Genomic DNA, 20,669 nt, shown 5'->3' with positions numbered 1-20,669 from the left:
ATGGTGGTGGACAATTAAACAACTAACGGGAGGAGGAAGCTCCAGGAATATCCCCATCCTCAATGATGACGGAGCTCAGCACGCGAGTGCAAAAGACAAGGCTGAAGCATTTGCAACCAACTTCAGCCAGAAGTGTCGAGTGGATGATCCACATCAGCCTCCTCCTGATGTCCCCACCATCACAGAAGCCAGTCTTCAGTCGATTCGATTCACTCCACGTGATATGAAGAAACGGCTGAGCGCACTGGATGTAGCAAAGGCTAGGGTCCCTGACAACATCCCGGCTGTCGTGCTGAAGACTTGTGCTTCAGAACTAGCCGCGCCTCGAGCCAAGCTATTCCAGTACAGCTATAACACTGGCATCTACCCGACAATGTAGAAAACTGCCCAGGAATGTCCTGTCCACAAAAAGCAGGACAAATCCAATCCGGCCAATTACCGCCCCATCAGTCTACTCTCAATCATCAGCAGAGTGATGGAAGGTGTCGTCGACAGTGCTATCGAGCAGCACTTATTCACCAATAACCTGCTTACTGATACTCAGTTTGGGTTCTGCCAGGACCACTTGGCTCCAGACCTCATTACAGCCTTGGGCCAAGCATGGACAAAAGAGCTGAATTCCAGAGGTGAGGTGAGAGTGACTGCCCTTGACATCAAGGCAGCATTTGACCGAGTGTGGCATCAAGGAGCTCTAGTAATATTGAAGTCAATGGGAATCGGGGGGTGGAGGGGAACTGGCTGGAGTCACACCTAGCCCAAAGGAAGATGGTTGTGGTTGTTGGAGGTCAATCATCTCAGCCCCAGGACATCGCTGCAGGATTTCCTCAGGGCAGTGTCCTCGGCCCAATCATCTTCAGCTGCTTCATCAATGACCTTCCCACCATCATAAGGTCAGAAATGGGGATGTTTGCTGATGATTGCACAGTGTTCAGTTCCATTCGCAACTCCTCAGATAATGAAGCAGTCCATGCCCGAATACAGCAAGACCTGGATGACATTCAGGCTTAGGCTGATGAGTGGCAAGTAACATTTGCACCACACATGTGCCAGGCAATGACTTTCTCCAACAAGCAAGAGCCTAATCACTGTCCCTTGACATTCAATGGCATTACCATCGCCAAGTCCCTCACCATCAACATCCTGGGGGTCACCATTGACCAGAAACTTAACTGGACCAACTACATAAATACTGTGTCAACAAGAGCTGGTCAGAGGCTGGGTATTCTGCGTCGAGTGTCTCACCTCCAGACTCCCCAAAGCCTTTCCACCATCTACAAGGCACAAATCAGAAGTGTGATGAAATAGTCTCCACTTGCCTGGATGAGTGCAGCTCCAAAAACACTCAAGAAGCTCGACACCATCCAGGACAAAGCAGCCCACTTGATTGGCACCCCATCCACCATCTTAAACATTCACTCCCTCCACCACTGGCGCACCATGGTTGCAGTGTGTACCATCTACAAGATGCACTGCAGCAACTTGCCAAGGCTTCTTCGGCAGCATCTCCCAAACCCGTGACCTCTACCACCTAGAAGGACAAGGGCAGCAGGTGCATGGGAACACCATCACCTGCAAGTTCCCCTCCGAGTTACACACCATCCTGACTTGGAAATATATCGCTGTTCCTTCATCGTCACTGGGTCAAAATCCTGGAACTCCCTCCCTAACAACACTGTGTGGGAGTACCTTCACCACAAGGACTGCAGCGGTTCAAGAAGGTGGCTCACCACCACCTTCTCAAGGGCAACTAGGGATGGGCAATAAATGCTGGCCTTGCCAGCGACGCCCACATCCCAGGAACGAATATTAAAAAAAATTCATATCTGTATGGAATGCAAGGTGGTTATATAATGGATAATTTTTAGGTTTTGCACACAAGTGCAGGACCATTTGTGGTTGGCCTTTTGCTATATTTGTCACTACAAAATACCAGGATGTGAACAAGCCTAATAGCACATTTTACACGTGGATCCTTCAATGCAGTCCATATCATTCCATTGCAAAACTAGATTCATGTGCTCAAGATTCTGGAGTGGGATTTGAACTCACAACCTTCTAACTCAGAGGCGAGATGCTACCACTGAGCCAAGGCAGACCCCTTATCATCATCATCATCATCACCTTGCTCCTCCTGTTCCCCCTCCCCTTGTTGCTGTACTGGATCTGCAAGAAAGGAGGGTAATACTAAGAATAGGTGAGCATAACTCCCTGGTAGTAAGAAGACAGAGAAGGAGGTTGGAAGCTTGGAGCTATGTTCTTCATAGCAATGCTATGATGACTGTATAGATGTATACACACTAACTTGGAGCCGGCACTGTCTCCCAACCTCGCCATCACCTGCAGCACAAGCAGAGCACCTCCCCATAAATTCTATGGCCTGCTTCTTGTAAGGGGTGAACTGCTTGATGTCAGGAATAGCCCCTCCAGTGCCCTGCCTCTCAGAAATTGTGCACAAGTTTGAGTAATGTGAATGGTTAATGGGTTAGCAGGCGACACTAAGTTTGGACAGAGAGTAAGTAGTTTAGATGGGAGCAGGAAGTTACAAAAGGACATAGATAGATTAAGTGAGTGGGCAACGTATGCCAAATGGAGTTCAAAGTGGGGAAATGTGATGTCATCCACTTTGGACCCAAGAAAAATAAATTGGAGTATATTCTAAATGATGAAAAACTAGGAACTGCAGAGGAGCAAAGAGATTTGGAGTCCAAGAACACAAATCATTAAAAGCCAATAGACAGGTACAAAAAGCAGTCAAAAAGGCTAATGGAGTTATGGCCTTTATCTCAAGGTGGCTGGATTACAAAGAGGAGGAAGTTATGTTTCAGTTGTATAGAGCTTTGGTTTTTTTTCCCCCATCGGGAGTACTGTGTTCAGATTTGGTCACCGTACCTCAGGATGTATTTGCTTTGGAGGGGGTGCAGCTTCACCAGAATGATACTGGAGCTGAGGGTTAAATTATGAGGACAGGTTACATAAACTTGGCTTGTATTCCCTTGAGTATAGGAGATTGAGGGGTGATCTGATTGAGGTGTTTAAAAGGATTTAATAGAGTAGATACAGAGAAACTATTTCCTCTGGTGGTGGGATCAAGTTCAAGCAGACATAAACTTAAAATCTCCCATTTCTCATAATTCCCCATCAGTTCCATCTACCCACTTGAATAATAGGCAAATCCTCAGTGTATACTTCCTGATAACTAGGTGATCCATCATGGGGTACACATACGGTGTCAAAACCAAGAGCACTATTTAGGTCAAGCAAGGTGATAGGATGGGGCAGGGGGTAATTGGACCCAGGAAGGTGGTGGGAGGGAGAGGAAGGACAAGGGGTGAGGGGAGAGAGGCAGCAGAGGTGGATGGAGAAGAATAGAGGGAGTGGGAACAGGGATGGGAGGATAAGTTAACAAAGACATGGAAGCTATCAGCAAGGCGGGGTTCCTCTGCAATTTCATCTCAGTGGTGGGGGGTAATGGGGGGGAGGTATGTTGTCAATTATCAGAGGCAGTGTTTTTATTATTAAAATTATGTAACACAAAAATTAATGGCTCAATTTGTTGTCAAGTAACGGTGATGCTAATAGCACTTACCATTATTTATGCGCATATGCCACAGCAACTTCAGGCGAGGGTAGATGTGTGATTAAACATGGAAATCGGAAAATTGCTGTTGAAGATGCGCCACCCTGCCATTAGCTTTGTGAAAATGGCATCTCGCTGTCTGGGTCCTCATTCAAATGCAATGAGCGGCGTGAAGTTCCTTAAAAAAGAAATTTAAAATCAAGTATTTTGAACTTTTTCTTTCTGTCTCTTTTCTCTCTCTCAATCCAGTCTTTCTTTCTCTTTATTTCTCTTTCTGTACCTGATTTGACATTGAATTCACCACTCAAGCTCAAACTTCCTTCTCAGTCCTTGCGCTGTTAATTTCTCACTGCTTCAGTCTGATTGGTTAAGCAGATACACAGTTGCTTGTCATGCTCACTCAGATCTAAGACTCCCTGTAGAGGGGTCGTTTCCATCTCGCATTTCCACCAACTTGTAGCGTACAGTATCGTCGACATTAAGCAGGCAAAGGCAAGTCCAACTAACTACAGGTGCCGTTTGTTCTCCTGCCACAGGAAATTTTGGGCCATTGTTTTTCCATCACAAAAGTTCAGATAGAGCAATCGAAGTCTTGTAACAGCAACAAGGACCTGATTGTTGTTTTGTAGATCCAGGCAATGTTGCTTGTTGTGGCATGAGGTAAGGGAGATAATGGCCTGGAATTTGCGGTAAAAGTAATGATAAGGCTATCAGTGCTCACTGTTATTAAAGTGTAAATAGGACAGCAACTTCCAGTGACCGCACATGCGCAGTTAAACGCAGAAATCATTAAGTTACTGTCCAAGTTACCCTGCTCCTCCAGAAGCTGCGCTGTACCGGTATCTTACTGAGAGACTCGGCATTGAAACACATGGAATGGCATGAAATTAGGCCTTTTCCATTCCAGTGTAAATAACTTTATAAAGGTGTGATAAGTCTTAATTACTGCCAAACAACCTCTCTCGCACTGAAAATTAACTTTTACAAGTGTGGAGTCTCATTCCTTCAGATTTTAATTATTGCTGAAGATTTTAAGAAATTAAAAAAATATTTTAACTTTTACTTTCTGTCACTGTTATCTCCTTCTCTTAATCCCATCTTTCATTCCTTCTCTTTATTTCGCTTTCTGTACATGATTTGGCATTGAATTAAATATTCTAACTTACACTTCCTGGTTCAGACACTTCAGTAACAATTTTTCAATCTGATTGGTTATGGAGATACACAGTTTCTTGCCCTGTTCACACAGGTCCCAGGCCCCCTGTAGAGGGTGCTGCACCAAAAAGGCCTTCTAATCACAGCAAGTTCCAGTACAAAATCCCACAGAAAGTCTATGTGTAAGTGTAGTGAACGGCTGTTCGTTCACTAATGATCGCAAAATCCGGCCCATTGTAGCCAAGTTCCAGAACTGCATGAGTCTCTGAGAAAGTTTGTGATAACAGGCCCATTTTTAATCTATCTAAATACTAGCCTTTGGAATATATTTTCAGCTTCAAAGAGTTGAAAAGAGCATTTTGAACTATGCCAAAGAACAAATATACTAGGTTAAATATCGAACCACAAATATTACAAGATATTATTTCACTGTGTTGGGTCCTGTGCTTTGGAAATCTTCATTGTTCTGCAAGCCAAAAACAACTTCCTGATGCGATAAAATTCAGCCTCAATACAGAAATTCTTTTCCACACCTCCCAAAATGGAACAATTTATTCTTTTTTGAGTATCTTAATTCCATCAGAATCATCCTGGATCAGTGATTAGGTTAACTTCATGAAAGGGCAGGTACATGTTAAAAGACATATTGAAGTGAACAAAAACAACTTGTAGCCATCCCGCTTTCTTCAGATACTATGTACATCTTTGCTAATGGAATAAGTTACTTGATCTTGTGTACCTTCCCTAAAGAAATGTAATATCAGGACTGATCACTGTCCCTGCATTCACTCTTTCCACTTTTGGGTCCAGGAAATTCTTGTGCAGATGATATTTCACTTTTTCTTAATTGGTTCTCTTCCTATCTTAGAGTTTGCTAATTAGCTTGCATTGTTTGCCAGTTCTTTTGTATAATTGCAACAAATAAAGAGATGAATTCTATCATCACACTTCTTTTATGCTCATTTCTTTTTGCGCTATCCAAAAGAAGGTAAATGACTTCATCATATGGTTTGTTAAGATTTGGGGAAATTATGCAACTGAATCTTGTTCTTTTAAACTGGATCACAATATATACTAGGGTAGATTTCCTCTTTGTTGCACCTGGGAAATGCTGATTTACTTCAGGTTTCTTCCCCTACTACACTACTCTGGGAGTTCCTGGAGCTTCCCCAATGCACCTGGAGTAAACGCAGGCCCAGTGTTGCCATGTAAGTGAGGCACGAGAAAGCGCTCCTACAGCTGTTAGGCACCCCAGCGGAGGAGCACCTGAAGAAAACTGGTGGTCGGACTTGCACTCAGACGTCCAATGGGTTGGAGAACTCGTGGAGTTGTGGGGCAGCTTAAAGGTCAGCCAATAAGAAATATTTTTAAGGTAATTTCTGCGCCCAGATGATCTTCAGTAGCAGCCAGAAAGCCTCAAAAACAACGGGCAGTAGCACAGCTGCAAGTTTCTCAGGCTGTGGTTTACTGTAACTGCTACATGATGAATCCTTTGAGGGCTACAGTAGTATTTCTCTACCAAAATCATTAATATAAGAAGATTAATATGTTTTAGATCATTTTAATAATAGCATATAAAAGATGTATGTTTACATGTCTATAATTATAACTATCAGATCTCCTGTGGTGGGACTCTTAGACAAAAAAAAATTGTGTCTCTGTCTCTGCATGTCTCTCATTCTAAGTCTTTCTTTTTTTCCCCTTTCTGTGCTCTTGTTTCCTGCCTTGCTTTCTGGCACTAAGCCCAGCCAGGGTCTAGGCCAGTGCTCGCAGTGTGCCTGAGCCATACAAAAAGCTTGGGACAGGAAAATTGTGGGATCCTTTTCTTCATTCTTAGAATAGAATCCTAGGCCCCGATTTTCTGCCCGCCGTTGGGCGGGTTTTCTTGCGGGCGGGGGCCGAAAATCACCGAAATAGGGGGCCGCGACCCCCGCCACCGCCTGATCCCCCGCTCCGTCCGACTTTCGGACCGCCGTTTCTCCACGACCCGAAACAGTCCCGCCCGCCACTGGCGGGACTGGCCGTCGGGACCCTGATCACCAATTATTGGCATGTTTAATGCATTTTAGGGTGCCCTTGCGATTTTCAGGGGTTCTCCCCGCTAAACATGCCTGCGGGGAACCCCGCTGATGAAACCTGGCGTGAAGCTTGCCGGCTTGCTTGCTCTCAGCTGCAGGTCATTCGGGAAAGCTGCGATTTAAAGGGACAGCATTTGTATGTTGAAGGACCTTGTTGTTGCAGGCTTGGGGCTACTTCTTCAAGGCTTAGGCACAGCTGTGGAAGGTTGGAGCCTCACATACTTCTCCAATGTGATCTCCTGGGAAGCACCGCTCGGCACCCTCACTCAGCGCTTCCTCAGTGGAGGCATCTACCAGAAGCATGGGACGCCTTTTTTTCCTTCCCTTCTTGCCATTAGAGGATCTCCAGCAGCAGAGGCGGCAGCAGCAGAACCAGGAACAGCAGGATGAGCACCAGGCTGCTGCTCACTCACCTGAAGCTGCACAGGCCAGTAGGGGCCAGCGCTTGGAAGTGGCTTGAGAGCACCTTGCTGCGCTTTAGGGGGCCATGGGGACCCGTATCTGCACTCTCAGAAGGACTTCAATGAAGGTCTGGTTTCTCTGTTCAATAGATGGCCAACGCTCCTCAAGAGATGTCATTCTCTTATGAGCACTCACCATGTTTTCCGTACCCTGACGAGTTATCTCCTCCATGGAGGTTGCCAACCTTTCCATGGTGATGCGTTCCTGCGCCAATGACTCCACAAAGGCTCTGCTCATGGTCGCTATGGACTCCTCCATTCGCTCCACACTTGCAGCGACCCTGGAGACAAAACCTACCAGAGACTCCTGCATCTGTGCATGGAGATCCATCACCTCTTCTCTTGCAGATGGACCCAGAGGCAGAAGGTCGACATGCAGCTGAGCTGAGCTGGCAGAGTCCTGCGCCCTCCGACGAGGACTCTCCACTGCTGTCCCTATCTCCAGAATCTGCTGAGGCTCACTTGTGAGCTGTGAAACACCAGGTGACAACACTACTCTATGTCCCGAAGGTCCCCCCGAAGTGTGAGTGTCTGCGCTGGTGCTGGGTGCGCTTATTTCTGCTGACGCTGCACCCTCAGAGGTTGGAGCTTCCTCTGAGGAGTCTGGCTGCACAGCCTCTTCCTCCTCCACAGTGAGGACGGGGGCTCTGGATGGTCCTGTGGAGGAGTAGAGGAAGGAGTTAGAGATGTGATGCCAAGGTTACATGCACATTCGAGTTGACATCTGCTGACACCTGCATCCATGCAGCCTTGGTCTCAGTGGGAGGCCTCTTCCTACCTGACCTAGGGAAGAGGACCTCCCTGTGGGCCCTAACCCCATCCAATAATGCCTGCAGTGAAGCTTCGTCGAATTTGGAGGCAGCTCGGGGTCTGGCACTGGCCACAGCTGCTGCAGGCTCCTCTGCCATCCTGTATGGTTCGTTTGGAAGCCAGCAGAGGAAGCAATGCTTGCTGTGGACCTTGAAAGCACCACGAATGATGACATCATACAGTGGGGCTTCCTGACTGGAAATGGACAATTAGCAAGGCTGCCCACACGCTGGAAATTAATTGGCCACTTGAGGGAAAATTGCGTGCAGCTGGCTGACCCATTTTTTTGTGTGTCAGAACCCCACATTCGGGGGAATCCGACCATTTTCCACAAAATCGGGCCCCTATAATTTTTTGGCACAGATGGAAGCCATTCAGCCATTCATGTGTATGCTGGTTCTCTGAAAGAGCTATTACCTTAGTCCCAGGTTCATCTGATATTGCCCTTGCTGTTCAAATAAATGGGTTAACACTTCAGTTAAAATAGTGGAAAAAGGAATTTCAGATATATATACTAAGTGTTTGCACACTAATGCTCCACAGTGTTATTTCTGGCCCTAAATTAGCCGCTGAAGAAATCTCATTGGCCCAAAATTTGCGATCTGAGGCTTCCCGTGGGCGGATGCCTCTGACCTGTAAAAAATCTACGCATTTACCTGGTGGCCCGGGAGGTACGGAGGTTTGTGATCCTGGGCCTCTCCGGGTACACATGGGCAGAGGCCCACGTATCCCAGGGGCGCAGGCGGTTCCCAAGCGCCCCTGGGATTGTGTGGGCCGGCCCAACCAATAAAAGAAGGGAATCCCCATTCATACTTATGGGAGTTCTGTACGTATGGAACTCCCATAAGTATGATTGGGGGTCACTTTAAAAATACACGAACATATGAAATAATGTTTTTTTATTACATATTTAAAATTAATTAAAATGCCATTTAATTAAATATTTTTAATGAAAATTTAATTTTGGGGGGGAAACGTATATGTTTTAACGGGGCTAAAAATAAACTTACCTTATTGGGCAGGGTTTTTAATTTATAATAACATTTTATTTTTCTATTTTTTTTAAAACTCTTATGCTGGTAAAACCAGGCCTTACGCCTGCTTTTACCAGGCATAAGAATTTAATGGCCTTTCAGCGGGCGGAAGTTGAGCAAATAGCGCAACTCTCCACCCGCAGAGGCACTTTACTTGGGCATGCGGATTCTTGACAGATCGCAAGTTCCGGGTTTCAGCGCAACAATTTTCAGACTATAAATTGGCCCCTGTATTTCTTTCTTTTTTTTTCTCTTGTTTCCTCACATGGTAGCTGTTAATGTTGCTGCCATCATCATCCACACATCAACTAGAGCCATCTTTTGTTTCTTAATTTGCCCCATTACCTCCTTTTGCCTTGCACTATCATCCCTTTTGTCAGTCAATCTCTCCTGCCTTCCATCCTATCACAAACCTTCCCTTTGTTCTTTCCTCCCCTCCCCCCTGCCCCTGCTTAAAAATCTCTCCCCTCCCCCCCTAACCTTTCCCAGTTCTGACGAAGGGTTCGACCCGAAACGTTGACTCTGTTTCTCCTCTCCTCGATGCTGCCTGACCTGCAGAGTGTTTCCAGCACTTTCTGTTGTTATTTCAGATTTCCAGCATCCGCAGTATTTTGCTATTGTAATAGTGATTAGCTACCTTGACTACACTTCCTCCCACCCTGCTTCCTGTAAGGACTCTATTCCATTCTCCCAGTTTCTCTGTCTCCATCGCATCTGTCCTGACGATGCCACCTTCCATACCAGTGCTTCCAATATGTCTTCCTTTTTCCTCAACTGAGGACTCCCCTCCACCGTGGTTGACAGGGCCCTCGAGCATGTCCATCCCATTTCCTGCACTTGTCCTCACCTACCACCCTCCACATTCAACGGATCATCCTCCGGCATTTTCCGCCACCCCCCCCCCCACTTTTGCCTCAGTACTTGCTTAAAACCTGTTACAACTCTTACCTTTTTCCAGTTCTAATGTAACATTATCGACCTGAAATATTAACTTTGATGCTGTCTCACAGATGCTGCCTGACCTGCTGAGCATTTCCAGCATTTTCTGTTTTTATTTCAGATTTCCAGCAGCCGCAGTATTTTGCTTTTGTGATTAGCTGGGTGGTTATTAATATTCTCTGTATTATTGCATATCATAGCTTCAGATGATGGTGAACTTCCCACAAGTAGCACTTTGAAAGCTTCAGAAAAGTCGACCATGGAACAGTTAGTAGAGCGAGCGTGTTTCCGGGACTACCAGCGCCTGGGTCTGGGAACTATCAGTGCAAGCTCATCTCGTTCGAAGACAGAGCACTTCAGGATAACTGCTGCCAATAGGATGTATTTACTATGCAGAAGGTTAGTATATATTTTTTTCTTTCCAGCTACAAGTCAGTAGCTTGATCATGTCACAAGGGCATTCTGGTGAACTGACAGTGCAGTCTCCTCACTATCAGTGGAATACTTAAATTTAAATGTTCAAATTACACTATTCAAATTAATGAAGCAGCTGGCAACAACAAAGCTTTCAAATTAGTTTCATGCAAGCTGAGACTGCTTCAGGTGGCATTCAAAGGGGTATTGAGACATGCACACAAGTCAACTTCTCAAAGCTGCTTTGTAATCTGTGGTCAGATAAATTAATAACTACTGCATAATTAATCATTTGAAGACTATATTGCTATTTCTTTACCAAAATCATTAATATAACAAGATCAATACATTTTAGATCATTTTAAGAATATTATGATCTAAAAATGTATGGTGCTTTACATTTCTTATAACTATAATCTAACTCCGATCTCACTGAGGTGGGCCTCATAGACAAAAATCATCTCTCTCTCTCCCTCACTAACTGTGCCTCTGCTTGTCTCCCATCCTATGTCTTCCTTGCTCTCTCTGTGCTCCTGTTTGTCTTCCATTCTTTCTTTCTCTCTGCATGGTTCTCATCGGAACAGGAGTAGGTCATTCAGCCTCTCGAGCCTGCTCCGCAAGTCAGTTAGATAATGACTGATCTGTACCTCCACTCCATTTACCTGCCTTAGCTAAAACCCTTGATACCCTTATCTATCGATCGCTCTCACACTCATTGTTATATTTGCACTTCTTTTTGTCTCTATTTATCTGTCTTCTTTTTGTAAGTCCCTCTTTCCCCCTGCCTTCTCTCATCCAAATGCCTCTCGCATTTTTGCTGTCTTGTTTTTCTGTATGCCTTGCACTCTCTGTGCCTCTCGCACATTTTGGTTGCTTGCCGTGTCTCACTCTTTCATCTCAACTCCCATGAAGACTTAGAACTGGATTTGAGGCTTTGACCACCAGATAACACAAAATTTATCTTGGCTTTCCTAAGTGCGAAGGAAGGAGTGATGGGCTGGGCCTCAGCTTGTAGGGAGCCAGGGCTTGGATCTGGAAAGGTGACGGAACTGGGGCCTTGACTGAAGGGATTGGTGGGCTCAGACCTGGGAGGGAGGGCATGGGCAGCTCTGAAATCATTTGGGGGTTGGGCCTGGGAACGCTCAAGTGGCGCAAGTATGTGGCCTGGGATTGAAAAACTTTTTAAAATATCAGGCAGAGGGAACCTGTGCTAATTATTAACGAGTATCCACACAACATTAATACAAAAGCAAAATACTGCGGATGCTGGAAATCTGAAATAAAAACAAAATGCTGGAAATACTCAGCAGGTCAGGCAGCATCTGTGGAGAGAGGATCAAAGTTAACGTTTCAGACCGAAGGGTCATCAACCTGAAACGTTAACTCTGTTTCTCTCTCCACAGATGCTGAGTATTTCCAGCATTTTCTGTTTTTAATCCACACAGCATTGTTCAATGACCTGAAATAGATTTTGGACCACTTATATACTGCAGCATCTGCAAACCACAGAAAAATCAGCACATTTGATTGCAAAGTGATAACAATAGAGGTCAGGATAGCTCAGAAGTCTGACATTGCAGTGAGAGCTGTCATCATCTTGGCCACCAGAAATTAGTGGCAGACAATAGATTGCAATAGATGGGAGCAACCAGAGAAAAAATAACTTGGAAATATGTTGTTTGAGTGGTTAATTATTTTATTGGGAGTAAATGAAGAGCACATGCGGGCTGCATTCCCACCCCTTGCAGCTCAAGCTAAGCATTTGTATTTAGAATTTTCAATATATAAAAGATATATTTTTAGAAGGTACAGAGCGCTTGGACTGCTGCCTTCAAGAAATTTTAAACAGATTGCTTGGTAATACTTTAAACAAGTTCCCATTATCGCCCAGCCTGTGAGTTAGGCTGGTGGGAGATCTTAGACAAGGGCAAGTGAAAGCCTGAGGAGCAAGCAGCCAAGCCTGGTTAAGAGAGGAGTTCAGGGAACAGAGGCACGCCAAGGAATGCAGTAGCGGTAAGCCTGTTTCCAGAATATGGAACACAGGCACTGAAGCTGGGAGAGCAGGATGTTGGTGCATGTGCAGTCTGGATGCTGGGGCACTTGGCAATTGATATACCTATCAATTCAGTTCATGAAAAGCGACGAGTTAAGTTAGTAACTATAGGTTTTTATTGGCTAAATAACAGAGCCCACCCTCACAGAAACCCCACAGTGCAGATAGAGGCCATTTCGGCCCATCGAGCCTGCACCGACACATATCCCACCCGATCCTCGTAACCCCTACACCAACACATATCCCACCCTATCCCCGTAACCCCGCGTATTTAATCCCCCTAACACTAAGGGTCAATTTATCATAGCCAATCAACCTAACCCGCACATCTTTGGACTGTGGGAGGAAACCGGAGCACCCGGAGGAAACCCACGCAAACACGGGGAGAATGTGCAAACTCCACACAGACAGTCGCCCGAGGCCGGATTCGAACCCGGGTCCCTGGCGCTGTGAGGCAACAGTGCTAACCACGATGCCACCGTGCTGCCTCGTGGGTGATCGGATCCAACAAGGAGGAATACCAGCCAGTCGACCACCTTTATACCTGGGCAAGCAGGCGGAGCCATGGGCGGAGTCAGCTGTGGTCAGCCCAGGTATAACAGCGTGGCAAGAGGTGACCTTGTGTAGTGATACAACAGTGTAAACAGTGATAACCATAGTGTAACGATATAAACAGTGATAACCATAGTGTAACGATAGTGAACGATAAAAGTGGTTTACCACATTCACCCCTTGTTTAAATTTGAGTCCGGCGGGGTGAAGTGTACTACCAGTTCGGGTATGTCAGTCTGTCCGGAGGCCTCGTAAGCCTTTCTGATTGGCGCAGCGGCGGCGGTGGTGCAGTATCCGATGTTAATGCTGGTGTCTGCGTGGTCGGCGAAGGCTCGTGGGGTTCCGGCATGCCGTCTACCTGGGCTGGATTTGGGGGGGTGGTGGGGGGTAACGGTGGTGTCTCGGGGTGCCCGAGGGTGCGAGGTCTCGTAAGGAGACTGTGTCCTCCCGCCCGTCTGGGTATGCCACATAGGCGTACTGGGGGTTGGCGTGCAGGAGGTCCACCCTCTCGACCAGGGGGTCCGTTTTATGGGCCCTCACGTGCTTTCGCAGCAAGACAGGCCCCGGAGAAGTCAGCCATGTTGGTAGCGAGGTTCCCCGAGTCGACTTCCTGGGGAAAACAAACATTCGTTCATGGGGGGTGGCGTTAATGGCCGTGCAAAGCAGTGACCGGATGGAATGCAGCGCTGCCGGGAGGACTTCCTGCCAGCGAGAGGTTGGGAGGCCCTTAGACTTTAAGGCTAAGAGAACGGCCTTCCAGACAGTCGCGTTCTCTCTTTCCACCTGGCCGTTCCCTCGGGGGTTGTAGCTGGTGGTCCTGCTTGCAGCAATACCTCTCGCTAGTAGGAACTGGCGAAGTTCCTCGCTCATGAAGGATGAGCCCCGGTCGCTATGTATATAGTTCGGGAACCCGAACAAGGCGAAGAGGTCGTTCAGGCATTTGATGACCGTGGTACTGGTCATGTCTGGGCAGGGGAAGGCAAAGGGGAAACGGGAGTACTCATCAATAATGTTGAGGAAGTACACATTACGGTCAGAGGACGGGAGGGCCCCTTAAAATCGATGCTCAAGCGCTCGAAGGGGCGGGTGGCCTTGATCAGGCTTGCTCTGTCCGGCCTAAAGAAATGCGGTTTGCATTCGGCACAGGTTTGGCAGTTCCTGGTCATGGTCCTGACCTCCTCGATGGAGTAGGGCAGGTTGCGGGCCTTAATGAAGTGGTAAAGTCTGGTGACCCCGGGGTGGCAGAGGTCGTTGTGGAGGGTCTGCAGTCTATCAATTTGCGCGTTGGCGCATGTACTTCGTGATAGAGCATCTGGGGGTTCGTTCAGTTTACCAGGCCGGTACAAGATATCATAATCGTAGGTGGAGAGCTCGATTCTCCACCTCAAGATCTTGTCGTTCTTGATTTTGCTCCTCAGCTTGTTATTAAACATAAAAGCGACCGAGCGCTGGTCGGTGAGGAGGGTAAATCGTTTGCCTGCCAGGTAATGCCTCCAGCGTCGTACTGCCTCCACGATCGCCTGGGCCTCCTTCTCGACCGAAGAGTGTCGGATCTCAGGGTCCTTGAGAAGAAGGCCACAGGTCTCCCCGCCTGGTTAAGGGTTGCAGCTAGGGCGAAGTCGGATGCATCGCTCTCCACTTGGAAAGGGATAGACTCATCCACCGCGTGCATTGTGGCCTTAGCAATGTCTCCCTTTATGAGGGAGAAGGCTGCGCATGCTTCTGCTGTCAGGGGGAAGGAGGTGGACTTCATGAGGGGTCTGGCTTTGTCCGCATAATTGGGCACCCATTGGGCATAGTAGGCGAAGAGCCCCAGGGTTCTCTTCAGCGCCTTTGGACAGTGGGGGAGGGGAAGCTCCATGAGGGGGCGCATTCTTTCGGGGTCGGGGCCGATGACTCCATTCTCTACGACGCAGCCGAGGATGGCAAGGCGAGAGGTGTTAAACACACATTTCTCCTTATTGTAGGTGAGGTTCAGCCGTTGGGCCGTACGGAGGAATCTCTCCAGATTAACATCATGGTCCTGCCGGTCGCGGCCGCAGATGGTGACGTTATCTAGATAAGGGAACGTGGCATGCAGCCCATTCTGGTCAACCATCCGGTCCATCTCCCTTTGGAAGACCGAAACCCCGTTGGTGACGCCGAAGGGAACCCTAAGGAAGTGGTAGAGGCGGCCATTCGCCTCGAAGGCGGTATACTGGCGGTCCTCAGGGCGGATAGGGAGTTGGTGATAGGCCGACTTAAGGTCGATGGTAGAGAATACCCGGTACTGTGCAATCTGATTGACCATATCAGATATGCGGGGAAGCGGGTATGCGTCCAGCTGGGTGTACCGGTTTATGGTTTGGCTGTAGTCGATGACCAGGCGGTGTTTATCGCCGGTCTTAACGACTACGACCTGGGCACGCCAGGGGCTGTTGCTTCTCTCGATGATGCCCTCCTTCAGGAGTCGTTGCACCTCGGAGCTAATAAAAGCTCTGTCCCCGGCGCTTTACCGCCTGCTCTTGGTAGCGACGGGTTTACAGTCGCGGGTGAGGTTAGCGAACAGGGAGGGGGCGGGACCTTGAGGGTGGATAGGCCGCAGGTGGTACGCGGTGGGCGGTTTAAAAGCTGCTGGTTGTAGACTGTGAGTGGGGGGAGGGGTCCACCGTATGCCAAAGTGACACTTTGAAGGTGGGATTGGAAATCCAGCCCTAGTAGGACGGCAGCGCAGAGCTGGGGCAGGACGAGAAGTTTAAAATTTTTATACTCCGTGCCCCTAACCGACAGGGTCACAACACAGTAGCCGCTGATGTCTGTAGAATGGGACCTCGACGCCATCGAGATCCGGTTGCGCGTTGGCCGGACAGTGAGGGAGTAGTGGCTCACCGTGTCTGGATGGATGAAGCTCTCCGTGCTTCCGCTGTCGAACAGGCAGGTCGTAGCGTGGCCGTTTACTTTGATGTCCATCATGGACTTGGACAGGTGATGCGGGCGAGCTTGGTCAAGTGTGACGGAGGCTAGTGTATGGCTGAGCGAGCTGCTGTAGTCTGCGGGTGAGGCGGTGGTCAGGTCTGGAGACAAGGTGGCGGTCGAGTGTGGTGAACAAAATGGCGGCGCCCAAGACGTTGAATAAAATGGCGGAGAAGATGGCCGCCCCCACAACTCACATGAGGCACTGCCGGCGTCGGTGGCCTTGATCAAAGATGGCCGCCCCACGACTCACACGAGGGGATACTGGCATCTGTGGCCTTGATGAAAGATGGCCGCCTCTACAACTCGCATGAGGCACTGCTGGCGTCTGTGGCTTTCCCCCTGCAGGCCTTCGCGAAGTGGCCTTTCTTGTGGCAGTCGGAGCAGGTCGCATTTCTTGCAGGGCAGCGCGCCCTCGGGTGTTTCGCCTGGCCACAGAAGAAGCAGCCGGCGGCCCGATCGCCGGGCTCCGATGTCGCAGCCGGTACCGGGGGTGGCGGTCCCGATCGGTTCCGGGACACCGACGCTGTGGTAGGTCCCAGAGGCGGCGGTGCGAGGGGTATTGCGGCCGGGGTCGGGCCCGAGTCCCAGGGTCGCGCAGCACAGTACCTGGAGTACGCCTCGAGGTCCCGATGGGCCACTTCCAAGGAGCGAGCGAGGATAGCAGCTGTTTTCAGGTCGAGGTCCTTTGATTCCAGCAGTCTTTGCCGTGAGTAGTCTGACCGAAGGCCTTTCACGAAGGCATCTCGGATGTTTCCATCTGTATGTTCTGCAGCTGTTACGGCTTTAAAGTCACAGTCCCTGCCGAGTATTTGCAGCGCCCGTAAGAAATCATTAACCGACTCTCCTGGCTGTTGCGAGCGGGATCTCAGGAGATGCCTGGCGTACATTGAGTTTACAGGGCTCCGATACTGTTCTTTTAGCAGGTTGAGGGCGTCCTCGTATGTGGCAATGTCCCGGATGAGTGCAAATACTTCAGGGCTCACCTGAGCGGTCAGAACTCTTAGTTTGGATGCCGGAGGCACGCCGGATTCTCCCAGGTAGGCTTCGAAGCAGCTCAGCCAGTGTTCGAAGTCGAGGGCTGAATTCGCAGCCTGTGGGTTTAGATCCAGGTACGGCGGCCGGAGGGCTCGTAGCCAGGCCGGCTGCTGGGGCTGTTGTAGATGGCCGTTTGGCTGAGGCTGTACGTCTGACTGGCCGTTTGGCTGCTCCGTTGTAGACATTTCAAAATTTAGCCAATAAAATTGATATACCTATCAATTCAGTTAATGAAAAGCGACGAGTTAAGTTAGTAACTATAGGTTTTTATTGGCTAAATAACAGAGCCCACCCTCGTGGGTGATCGGATCCAACAAGGAGGAATACCAGCCAGTCGACCACCTTTATACCTGGGCAAGCAGGCGGAGCCATGGGCGGAGTCAGCTGTGGTCAGCCCAGGTATAACAGCGTGGCAAGAGGTGACCTTGTGCAGCGATACAACAGTGTAAACAGTGATAACCATAGTGTAATGATATAAACAGTGATAACCATAGTGTAACGATAGTGAACGATAAAAGTGGTTTACCACAGCAATCAATGCAGGAATGGGGCTGGAAAAAGGCAAGAATGGCTGCCAGTACTGATGGAAAATAAATAAATAAAGAACTTGCATTTATATAGTGCTTTTCATGACCTCAGTACATCTCACTGTCAATTAAGTACTTTTGAAGCATAGTCGCTATTCTTCTTCTTTCTTAGGCAGTCCCTCGGAACCGAGGATGACTTGCTTCCACATTAAAAATGAGTTTGCAGGTGACTGATGAGTCCAATGCGGGACCTACAGTCTCTGTCACAGGTGGGGCAGACGGTGGTTGAAGGGGCGGGTGGGTGGGGTGTTTGGGTTGACGTGCGTCCCTTCCGCTTTTTGCACTTGTCTTCCGCTTGCTCCCGGCGAAGAGGCTCAAGGTGTTTGGCGCCTTCCCGGATGCTTCTTCTTCACTTTGTGCAGTCTTGGGCCAGGGATTCCCAGGTGTCGGTGGGGATGTTACACTTTTTCAAGGAGGCTTTGAGGGTGTCCTTGAAGCGTTTCCTCTGCCCACCTGGGGCTCTCTTGCCGTGCCAGAGCTGTGGTGTATGTGCCTTTAAGAGCAATTGTGGTGTATGTACCTTTAAGAGCCCCAGGTGTGCGTAATGTCGGTAATTGCCACTTGGGCTATATAAGCCTGTGTATTGTATATATCCTTTAGAACCCCCCCCCAGACTTGCTTAGTAAATACCTATGAACCAACTCCTGTCTTCAGTGTCTTTATCTACACACGGACACTACAGGAGCTCCGAGTAGAGCGCTTGTTTTGGGCGTCTCATATCGGGCATGTGGACAATGTGACCCGTCCATCGGAGCTGATTGAGCGTGGTCAAAGCTTTGATGCTGGGGATGTTGGCCTGAGCAAGAACACTGACGTTGGTGCGCCTATCCTGCCAATGGATTTGCAGGATCTTGCGGAGGCAGCGTTGGTGGTACCTCTCCAGTGCTTTGAGGTGCCTGCTGTACATGGTCCATGTCTCTGAGGCATACAGCAGGGTGGGTATCACTGCTGCTCTGTAGACCATGAGCTTAGTGCCGGGTTTGAGGTCCTGGTCTTCGAACACTCTCTTCCTCAGGCGACCGAAGGCTGCACTGGCACACTGAAGGCGGTGTTGGACTTCGTCGTCGACGTCTGCCCTTCTTGACAGTAGGCTCCCGAGGTATGGAAAGTGGTCCACGTTGTCCAAGGCCTTGTCGTGGATTTTGATAATCCGGGGGCAGTACTGTGTGGCGGGGGCAGGTTGGTGGAGGACCTTTGTCTTACGGATGTTTAGTGTAAGGCCCATGCTCTCGTACGCTTCAGTGAAGGTGTTGACGATGGTTTGGAGTTCGACCTCCGAGTGAGCGCAGATGCAAGTGTTGTCTGCATACTGTAATTCAACGACAGAGGATGGGACGACCTTGGATCTGGACTGGAGGGGACGGAGGTTGAACAGCTTCCCGTTTGTTCTGTAAATTAGCTCCACTCCAGTGGGGAGCTTACTGAGGGCGAGATGGAGCATTGCAGCAAGGAACATCGAGAAGAGCATTGGTGCGATGACACAGCCTTGTTTGACCCCGGTTCGTACGTGAATTGGGTCTGTGGTGGAACCGTTGGTCAGGATCACGGCTTGCATGTCGTTGTGAAGCAGGCGGAGGATGGTGACAAACTTTTGAGGGCAGCCGAATTTGAGGAGGACACTCCATAATCCCTCACGGTTGACAGTGTCGAAGGCCTTTGTGAGATCAAAGAAGGCCATGTACAGCGGTTGGTGCTGTTCCCTGCATTTCTCTTGTAATTGACGTGCGGTGAAGATCATGTCCATTGTGCCCCATAGTGGGCGGAATCCGCCTTGCGACTCTGGGAGGAGCTCTTCGGCCACTGGGAGGAGGCGATTGAGGAGGATTCTTGCGATGACTTTCCCTGTGGCAGACAGCAGGGAAACTCCTCTGTAATTACCGCAATCGGACTTGTCACCTTTCTTGAAGATGGTCACAATTACGGCGTCTCTGAGATCCCCTGGCATGCTCTCCTCCTTCCAGATAAGAGAAATTAGTTCATGAATTCGCGCCAGTAGTGGTTCTCTGCCATGCTTTAGTGCCTCAGCGGGGATTCCATCTGCTCCTGAGGCCTTGTTCTTCAGTTGTCGGATGGCCTTTTCAACCTCATGCCGGGCTGGGGTTGTGCTGAGATGGTGGCGGGTATCATGCTGTGGGATGGAGTTGAGGACACTCGCGTCGAAGACAGAGTCGCGGTTAAGGAGATCTTCGAAGTGCTCCTTCCAGCGGGCACTGACTACCTCTCTGTCCTTGATGAGTTCCTCTCCGTTCATGGCCCGCAGTGGGGTAGGGCCTTAGGTGCTTGGGCCGTAGTTGCGCTAAAGAATCCACGCACGTCGTGGTTAACATAGAAGATAGGAGCAGGAGTAGGCCATTCGGCCCCTCGAGCCTGCTCCGCCATTCAATGAGATCATGGCTGATCATCCAAATTCAGTACCCTGTCCCTGCCTTCTCCCCATATCCCTTTAGCCTTAAGAAATATATCCAACTCCTTCTTGAATATATTTAATGAACTGGCCTCCACCGCCCTCCGTGGCAGAGAATTCCACAGGTTCACCACTCTCTGGGTGAAGAAATTCCTCCTCATTTCAGTCCTAAATGGCTTACCCCTTATCCTTAGACTATGACCCCTGGTTCTGGACTCCCCGGCCATCGGAAACCTCCTTCCTGCATCTAGTCTGTCCAGGCCTGACAGAATTTTATAGGTTTCGATGAGATCCCCTCTCAATCTTCTAAACTCCAGTGAGTATAAGCCTAATCGACACAATCTCTCCTCATACGTCATTCCTGCCATCCCAGGTATCAGCCTGGTGAATCTTCGCTGCAATCCCTCCATGGTAAGAACGTCCTTCCTCAGATAAGGCAACCAAAACTGCACACAATACTCAAGGTGCGGTCTCACCAAGGCCCTGTACAACTGCAGCAAGACATCCTTGTTCCTGTATTCGAACCCTCTTGCTACGAAGGCCAACATACCATTTGCCTTCTTAACCGCCTGCTGCACCTGCATGCTTACCTTCAGCGACTGGTGCACAAGAACA

At 48.9% G+C, this 20,669-nt stretch overlaps 1 protein-coding gene across 5 annotated transcripts in view; it reads left to right on the top strand.

Moving 5' to 3' along the window:
* The window catches only part of sbf2 (SET binding factor 2), a 709,984-nt gene that overhangs the window by 594,000 nt on the left and 95,315 nt on the right, over window positions 1–20,669 (top strand). For all 5 annotated transcript variants that reach the window (XM_086007986.1, XM_086007985.1, XM_086007989.1 and 2 more), the window contains one exon: window positions 10,255–10,453. In XM_086007986.1, coding sequence (XP_085864112.1) covers window positions 10,255–10,453 — 199 coding nt within the window. The remainder of the gene's footprint in view (window positions 1–10,254; window positions 10,454–20,669) is intronic.

Source organism: Somniosus microcephalus, chromosome 15 (assembly GCF_052327205.1).
Source record: "Somniosus microcephalus isolate GS21.2 chromosome 15, FLI_Smic_1.0, whole genome shotgun sequence".
Taxonomy (NCBI): domain Eukaryota; kingdom Metazoa; phylum Chordata; class Chondrichthyes; order Squaliformes; family Somniosidae; genus Somniosus; species Somniosus microcephalus.
This window is presented reverse-complemented; position numbering and strand designations above follow the sequence as displayed.